The 9,319-nt window shown below is 40.5% G+C and overlaps 1 protein-coding gene across 3 annotated transcripts in view; it reads left to right on the top strand.

Moving 5' to 3' along the window:
• The first annotated feature begins 670 nt into the window (after positions 1-670).
• Positions 671-9,319, top strand: part of nbeal2 (neurobeachin-like 2) — a 34,866-nt gene continuing 26,217 nt past the window's right edge. For 2 of the 3 annotated variants that reach the window (XM_036006084.1, XM_031299078.2), the window contains exons 1-6: positions 671-1,240; positions 6,961-7,049; positions 7,252-7,416; positions 8,042-8,123; positions 8,469-8,581; positions 8,805-8,887. In XM_036006084.1, coding sequence (XP_035861977.1) covers positions 1,166-1,240; positions 6,961-7,049; positions 7,252-7,416; positions 8,042-8,123; positions 8,469-8,581; positions 8,805-8,887 — 607 coding nt within the window. In that variant the 5' untranslated portion in view covers positions 671-1,165. The remainder of the gene's footprint in view (positions 1,241-6,960; positions 7,050-7,251; positions 7,417-8,041; positions 8,124-8,468; positions 8,582-8,804; positions 8,888-9,319) is intronic. The other variant, XM_036006085.1, reaches the window with a different exon arrangement.

Genomic DNA, 9,319 nt, shown 5'->3' with positions numbered 1-9,319 from the left:
GTCTTATATTATAATACGTTTTTTTTAGGGAATTGAAATGTATGTGAAGTGTCTCATTTTCATATAAATGGGTAAGCTGTTGCCAGACTTCAAAATGAGCACTTCTAATTTTGACAATTGTGTAGCCATACATTTCTGCTGCACATAATTCAACACTTTTACTAGAGTAATAGTTTGAATATATTCCTATATTTTACTTTTAGTATCAATTAATTGTACCAATGTAGTCTCTCCACTGTTAACATGATTATGTGTCTTCATCAGGAATATGATAAAAGTATGTGCAAAGATTATTTATTAGCCTACAGCCTACTAATTCACCAGGAACCATTGCTGAACCAGTTGTTAGAGTCTGAAGTTCAGTCGTGTGTGTTTGTGTGTCTCTATGTTATCAGAATGTTGCTTGCTGTGCAGCTTCATCCTCAGTCTACTGAACTTGCACAACAATTTTTTTTGTATCAAAATATGATAACTTTGCACATGTGAGGTCATAGGCTGCCCATTCTGTTGCAAATGCTGCAGCATTTTATCAAGTCCTGGAGAAGAGATGATGAGAAGAGGTGTGTGTGTGTGTGTGTGTGTGTGTGTGTGTGTGTGTGTGTGTGTGTGTGTGTGTGTGTGTGTGTGTGTGTGTGTCTTTAAAAATATCAGCCTACCTATGAGCATACAGTCAACTCATGTCTTGTTAATAGAGTCAGAAGCTGCTAACATGCTGCTGCTCATCACAGATAACACAGGACTGTACACCTCCAGGCTGACCAAATCCTCATGAGCGGCGCAGTCATTTCTTGGTCTTGAGCAAATGGCATCTGTCGCTTCCGTGGGAACTCTCCCCAATAGGAATCACACAGCAACAAGCTCGCTCTAAACGCGGACATGGGTGTTCCTGCTCCAGAGGCATTTCCACGCATTTTTGTTCCTGGTTTTATAATTTAGACAACGATCGCACCGTGGCCACGCTCATACCGTGATGCTGTGGTTTTTCATGCCACTGTGATAACTTTGCGTGTCGATACAGAAATCACTTTTGCGTGGATTATTGTGGTCGAATTTGCAGGAATGGTTCCTAGGAGCGTGCCGCGTCCTCCTGCCTTTATGAAACAACTTCAAACAGCCCTGGCTTTGACCATGCTTACCAGTATATGATTTATTTAAAAACAGGAATATGAGCAACCACAAGTGCGGCGGGATGTCATCGAAGGAAAAGCTGTATGAGCTGTGGATGTTATTTTACACAAAGGTGAGTGCAAGTCCGGAAGACCCGACGGTGACACCTGTTGCAGCAGGTCCTCTGCCTGAAGTTTACATGACCCGATAAACATGACCATAGAGAGAGTGTGTGTGTGTATATGTATGTATGTATATGTGTGTGTGTGTATGTGTGTGTGGTCTCTACTGCAGCCGTGTTGTGTATTATCAGGTGTCATTTGTTGTAAACGGTTACATGAGGAAGTCGTTTTTTTGCCTATTTGTACAGCAGCTGTTTATTTACCAAGTGGTGTGGCTGTCCTGCGCATAAGCTACTAGAACTAGTATATCGTGGCATGTCACATGACTGTGTCATTGAGCCATTTAAGTTATTGAAAGCAGTAAGTAATCGTGGTATTTGAAGCAGATTAGCCCACTAAATGAAGTGTGTTTTTGATCCTGTACCTGCGACGCAGGTGTCACAAGGCTACTTCCTGTTCCTGTTCTTTCCTGTGTCTCTTCCTCAGTTAAGCATGTCACATTTAAACCATAATAGGATTCATTGATGGAGCCTGTTTTATTGTTCACGGAAATATTCTCACTTATTATGGAACATATAGTTTTGACTTGGTCCCAGATGCACAATGCCTTTTACTCTATAGTTCAAATATTAAATAAGAAACAATATTGGTGTAAAAACTAATTTGGCCATATCGTAAATTTAGTGTTTTGTGTAGCCTAGTATTTTGGTCTCAAATGTTGCCCCTGTGGGTGTCACTGCAGCTCATCCCTTTGGTTGTTCATCAAGGCTCTACTTCTCGGTAATAACACTGAAAACAAATTAATAGTAACCAAAATATTGCACATGCTATCATGTCATGTCTCCTTTTGAAGGAAGAAGACAGTTTGGCTGTACATAAAATTAAGTATTATTATTTAATGGGATTGCAATATGCTTCCATGCCTGAAGACAGAGAAAACAAGATGAGACTTCTTTCCAAGTTTGCATGCACTCACTGTATGTTCACTGCGGGGCATAAAGACTGCTCTCTTATTATCACAGTGGATCTTAAGGGCAGGTTTCTTCACAAGGATAAAATCTAGTCATAGACTAGGACATTTTTCATTACATGTCTCTATTGAATGTTGCTTTAATTTGGGACTAGCCTGGATGCTGGAATAACTGCAATAATGCTCTAAATGCATCGGTGACACACCTCTTACAAAATCTACTATCAAAGTGGTCATTGTGGTCACTTTGAGCACATCCCAGAGGAAGTGTGTCTTCTAATATGCCCTATTCCTTCCCCTTTGGGCTGCTGCTGCTGCACCACGTGGGACTGCAGATTTACTCGACTTTCCTGGATATGCCAGTCTTTAACAAACATAACAAGTTGTTGACACTGTCTCAAGTTATCTGTTGCTAATGAAAGTCATTGATATGTGTGTGTGTGCCCTTGGATCTGACTGTGACAGCTTTCTAGCATCTCAATGTGCAAGACCACTTCCTCTTAGCTATCACTTAGTTTTCATCAGTTGCTCCAAGGCTAAAGGAACAATCTGATGAAGGATGGCAGAAGCAAGGGATTTAATTGAGCCCAGTATTCAACGGCACTGCGTTTTGTGACTCAGAGAAACACAGTAGGCTGCAGAAAGGCAGCAGAACCTTCAGAGAACAGTCACCTGCCTCTACTGTTGAAATCACCATGATGTTTTTGTTGCTGCCTTTTAGTCAAGTTGGCACAGATATCTTTTTAACTAGACACAATCCTTCTCCGACTCACAGGCCTTGTTTTATGATCATGTCCCACATCATGGAAAGTTTTGACTATTGCAAATGAGTCAAACTGGACAAGAGACCGCAGCTATGTTTAACAGGCGTTTTGTTAGAGCTGCAAACAAGCTGGTGGCAATGGCCTGACACACTGTTTGAGTCACAACAAACACACCAGGCAGATGTTTTTACACCTATCTGAATTTCAGACTGTACATTTTTCAGCCTTGTGTGTCTTTGTTGATGGCAATTTGTCCGTATTCAGATATTTGTTTCAGTCTTTTTTTCAAGTTTTTTTTTAGCATTTACCATCAGTCTCAGTGTACAAGACAAAAACCTCAGCATCAGTCCATGAACACTCAAGTATTCAGTAAACTCATATTAGATTATGGGAGTTTACAGTATATAGTAATGCTGAGATGAATCCTAACAGTTGATGCCAACATTTTTGAGTACATGCAGTATCTCAGCCATCGTTCTGTATTTGCAATAAGAATGCAGAACGTGCTTGAGCTTGTCGGGGATAAAGGAGCTCTGCTTCCTCTGATTATGCAAGAGATCACACACCCCTTTCGAGATCAGCTGAGGTTCAGGACTGAAAAGCCATTGTAATATAATAAGCAGGCAGGCAATGATAGATACATTGATGGTTTTCTGGATAACATCTTCTGTTATGGACCAGAAATTTGATTATTTGCTATAGTCGAGACAACAGTGTATGGATACATTATAACACAATAGACAAACTTTAATTTACAATGTAAACATACAATGTTTACTAACTAAATGCTTCTTGCTTATCAGGTTTGTGCAGTTTTAAGTGGTGAGAGCATGTTGAGCCAAGCGATGCTCATCAAGACTCTTATACAGTACAATGAGCAGAACATGCCTGCCTCTTCAATCTGCTGGAATTAAAAACCACCTTACTGGCACAATTTCAGAGCTCCATATCTTATATCTGAGAATGCTTTTCAGGCCATCATCAACTGCCTTTCAATTAAAAGGTCTGCTAGCCTATCTGTCCTCTTCAATTAAAGCCTGTAGCCTGTAACCATCCACACAGCTGTGGAACCATCTCCCCTACTTGCTATTATTATTATTATTATTATTAATATAAAGACACAGTCAACCTGGGTTATACCCTGATTGAACCATTGGTGTGAAAGGGATATAAGAGAGTCATATTTCCTGGCTCACCCTACTGTGTATTTGTCTCTGTTACTGATCATGCTATGATTCACTTCAATATCAGGGATGCAACAACAGCAACAGCCACCCCTGCAGCTCACTATGACCGTCCTATGAGCCCTGTGATTGAATTCCCTCGTGTTACCTCGATCTCCCCTGTTTACCAACAGAAGGGCCAACCAGGAAAATCAAAGTGTTCTTTGCTTTCACTTGTGCAGGAAGCCGGAGCGAAGCAGAATGCCAAGCAGCAGAGAGCCACACAGCTGCTTTGCCATGTGCAGAGAAATCTGAGATAAATTACACAGTTTATAGGGGTTGCTACCTCATGGTTGGTGTGTGACATCTGTTCTAATAGCATCTTTATCAAACAAATCCTTCCACTAGTTGCTCTGGGCAATGTTGAGGGAAAGAAGTTGATACAACTGAAAGCAAGGGATGTGTATTTCTTCTGACGTGTTGATCAATAGTCATTTTGTAAGAGATGATTTTTAGTGCACAAGTATGTTTTTTAATGTATTTCCCCTGTTTTTACTTCTCATTAGCAAACCGCATTCACTTCCTATTTGTGATCAAATTTTTATGTATTACCTGCTAAAAATCTAGCTGTGCCAGGTACACCCTGCAGCTCGAGTGTACCTAAACAACACGTCAAAGCCTCTGCGCTTGACAGGGTACAGAAAAAATGATACTTCCTATCCTGTAAAACTAGAAAGCAAAGCTTACATTGTTACATTTAGTCATACTCACGTCACTTACAGTAATTAACCCCTATTATTGTGTTTCTTTGTACGATGTGAGTTCCAGCAGACATAATTAGAATTGATGACATATTCCGTTCAGGATATCATCATCAACAACACTGGATGATTAAGCGTCATCAAAAAAACCTGTACATCTTGTGTAGGGAGGATTCAGTCATTCAGCTACTGTATCTTTTGTTGGAAAATACAACAAAGCCGAAGGAGTGTTGCAAATATGTCTTTGTGTCCTTGCCTCTCCTACTCAAGCCTCAAATACCTGAATGTCCAGATTTTGGAGGCACAAAACATTAGGTTGTTCGGTTAGCTTTACTGTTTTCACAGAGTATATGCAGAGATTTTATAACATATATAGTATGTGTGTGTGTGATTCACATCATTTTATTGTTGTTTTTTTAATAATTTGCTAATCAGATTTTGTATAATAAAGCTTACAGTGACGTAAAGGCATAATGACCTAATCTTTCCCCAAGTGGAAATACAGTATTCTTTATATTATGACATTCATTGCTTCAACTCGTCACATTTCAGTCCGTCTGTGCTCTTACACTGAGAGGCTCAGTGACATATATTCCAACTCAGAAAGCGTCTTTTTTGATGTGTTCAATTTATAAAAGCATAGACGTAGTCCCGGTGCTTCATTGTTGCTGTGGGAAGTTGTTGTTTTTTTCTTATAGAGGCCTCTCTCATATCTGCTCACAACTGTAGCAGTAAAACCAAAAGAGGAAGGGGTTTGATGAGAAGACAGCGTATGAAGGAAATAAGCTACGGTTAAAGTGACATGTAATTTCCTGGTTGCTCACTTGACGTTTGGAAGATCAGAAAGGAGCGAGTCAGACGCTGGTGCTGGTTAAGGATCGGTGTGTGCAGCTTCTGAGCTGCTGGCTGGAGACTACGCCGAAGCCTCATCTGAGACTGGGTTCGCCAGAACCTGGCACCCTGCTCAGCCACATACAATGAGAGATGGACTGGCTCATGAGTCAATGCCAGTTGGTAATGTCCATTTATTTATTGCATTAGATTTCATTTTCTCTAGAGGAACTGTGACAATTAGCTACACATTAAACATGCATTGAGCTACAGCAGTATGTTGCAGTTTTGTACTGGAGTAGTTTTTTAAAGTAACCTACATCAGCTGCAGCACACTACACATACTATCTTTTGACTTATTTGCTTCTTGGCTAAGGGGAAGTACCTAATGTATTGTTATACCATGTGCTGTTTGCTCTACTGTATGTTATTTGTGTACAATGAGTCAGTCAGTCTGAAACAACTCATGTCTTCCCTCATGCTGCCTCAGCTAATCAACATGTTCAGGTTGTTTCAATGCATGGTACATACAAGGAACATTTTGAGATGTCCTGTGTTTTTGCGATTTGATTATTGAGACACTGGGTTCCCACAAGATGCACCACTTGTCTGAATCATCAGGACGTATTAAGCATCATTTGGCTTTATACGAAATGTTTTGAAAAGAGCTAAATTATTCAGTTTAAAGTTGTTTCTCTGTGGTGACCTGTGTGACATTTGATCTTTGTGAAATCGAGAGACTGATATGAGGAGGGAAGAGTGGCAGGATATGTTGCACTGCAGAGGCTGATCGAAGCTGTGATAACGACCGTTTGTATGTAAACATCCTCGCACAATTGAAACCATCTTAAATAATACTATAAGACGCAGCGACGCAGGAATGTCTTGTGTACGGCGTACAATGAGAAGATGTTATTGAATGTTGACTGCTGTATACTGAGTTTATGACTGAACCAAGGGAACATTTTGTTTCTTTTAACCTCCCTGTTTTGAAAAAGGAAAGAATTGGCTCATGTGTTCCACTCTGTGAGTTACATCTCTTTGCAACATCCTGTTACCGAAACGGGTCACATGATTTAGTCAGTGCCATGTTTTCAGCCAGTGTGTCGCAGTTAAATGCTCAACCTTTTAAGAGTAGTGCCACAATAACTGAGCACAAGCAAAGAACATGTTCCATTGATATTTCTTGTGTAACCACTTTACACATTTTTTGCTTCATGAGTTCTTTTTTCCCTCCTGCAGAAAGACGTGGGCTATCTGCAGCAGTGGCTGGAGGCGTTTGTGGCATCCTTTGAGAGGCTCATAGATGTGCAGTCACTGGAGCCTCGAAGGTGAGTAGTAAAAGTTCACAAACTACATAGCCAGAAGCTCTTACCGGTTTGTATTCCCCAAAGCAGGATGAACTTTGACCTGTAGAGGTACCATTTTGACATGTTTATTTTACGTGTGAACGCCCCTATTACAATGCCCTTTACCTCTTTCCTACTGCCTCTCACCACCTCTCTTCCCACATCCTCCTCTCCTATCTCCCAGGCTGGAGGAGTGTAGCTCAGAGGTGCCCTTGCTCCCAAGGGAGGTCTTGGTGCTCCTCGGCACCCAGTTATGTCAGAGTGCGGTGCACCTCTCCAACGCCACCGAGCCCAATGGCACCACCCCTCACCCCCTGCTCCTCATCAAGTTCTTCATCATTGTCTGCAGGTGAGGGCCAGCTGCTGTGTACAGTATATGCATCATCAGCATGGCCGTAAACATGCTACATAGTGGAACTGTTGTGCCTATGAAAGTATTGGGAAAATCAATTACAGATGTTATCATGATGACAAGCGGTCTCCAGTCGCAAGTCATTAGGTATATATTAGCTAGTATTACTTGTAGTAATATAATAATATATATAATAATAGTTGTTAATACACAATAACAATACAATATAATTAGGCTGTTGGACATATCATTGTAGGGATAAAATAATGTTTTTTTTAGAGACTAAAAAAAGTTTGTTTTTTGGAAATATAAATGTACCTGAAACTTTTAACGTAATGCACACAATTAGATCATTTTGTCTTTTTCCTTATCAATATTACATGTGTACCAATAACAAAAGAGGCAGTGGTGATAAAAGGGAACCAGATTAATTAGTTGTTGTTTTTTTACTTTTCCAGAAATTGCATTGCAGATTGTGCAAAGCAGCTGCAATTCAGTGTCAGGAATTGTCTCTTACATTCTGTGCATCCTCTGTAATAGTCTTTTTTTTTGCCTACGATGACCATATTGGGTAAGCAGAGTTTCTTAACACTCAATTGCACAAGTTTCTCTCTTCTTCTAGGAATATGGAGAACATCGACCCAGACAACACTCCGGATTTTGTTTTTGAAACCATCAAGCTTTTGAATTTCTGTTTGGACCAGGTAAGTCCATTAATAACAGTAGCTTAAACCATCAAACAAAAGTGTATTGATATATGACTGGGCTTGGCTCCACCGCTCGCTCAGAGTATCACACATGCAAAGATTATTTAGTAGCCAAACTGTGCAGGAATGTGATGTACAGTAGAGAGACAGTGAGACCTAAACACTATGTATTCTGTTTAGTGTGTAACATCCTCACACAGAAGAACAGAACTTGTCGACCTTCTAATCATTGTACAGGAAAGTGTTGTATTTGTTGCATGTTAAAAGAACATCTGATACAGGTGTCTCTGTTGTGAATATGAGTTACAGATAATGAGTGTAAAAACATTTTATTTTGGACAGCTAAAGAAGGGACAAGGGGAGCAGTCATCTCTGCAGATGGTTGTGCAGTATGGACTCGTGCTGTGTGAAAGTCTCTTTGACCCTTATCAGACGTGGAGGAGACGCCTGGCAGGGTGAGTGTGTGCTCCTTCACCCTGTGTGAATGTGTGAACGAGGTAGAATTTAGTCACACATAAAGACCCAAATACTATCTTATGCATTTAACATCTTGCCCAACCTTTTGTGAACGCCCTGTTGTGTGTAAGCCTTGACGTCAACCCTCATTAGATCCAGCAGTGTCAGTGGCAGTCCTTGACTGACTGGGCGTGATGTGAGTCAAAGCTTTGTGTGTTGCAGGGAGGAGGTGAGCTTGCTGGAGAGAAACAAGTATAAGTTCTCCCCGTTGGCCTTGCCAGAGGAGCTGTCTGCTCTTTACCATGGTGAGACACCCCCTTTTGTCTGCTCTACCACTCTGAACTCTGTCAGACCTCACATAACACAAGAATCAAACTGTTCCCACTGCAGCTTAGATCTGTCATCTTTGTCTTGAAAAACAAAAGATGTCTCCTGGAAAATCAATATTTGCCATTTTTCTCATAAAATAACTGGTCAGTGCAGTCAGTCAAACTTTAATTATTCCGCATCTAATTATCAGGTTTCAATCCCCAGAGTCCAAGAATTTCTAATTACAGAAGTCCATTTGATCAGCGAGCACTAATCTATAAGCCATGTAGGAAATCTTAGCCATGGCAAGTTTCAGTATGTCCAAATTTTAGGAAGATTAAACCATAATAGCATGTTTTATTTAGAAATGTTAAGAGCTATTTGTGTAATACCTAGCAAATTATCGAGGATTAGGCCTTTTCTTTTCA

Source organism: Sander lucioperca, chromosome 10 (genome assembly GCF_008315115.2).
Source record: "Sander lucioperca isolate FBNREF2018 chromosome 10, SLUC_FBN_1.2, whole genome shotgun sequence".
Taxonomy (NCBI): domain Eukaryota; kingdom Metazoa; phylum Chordata; class Actinopteri; order Perciformes; family Percidae; genus Sander; species Sander lucioperca.
Note: the sequence above shows the minus strand (reverse complement) of the source record. Positions and strands in the feature narration are given on the sequence as shown.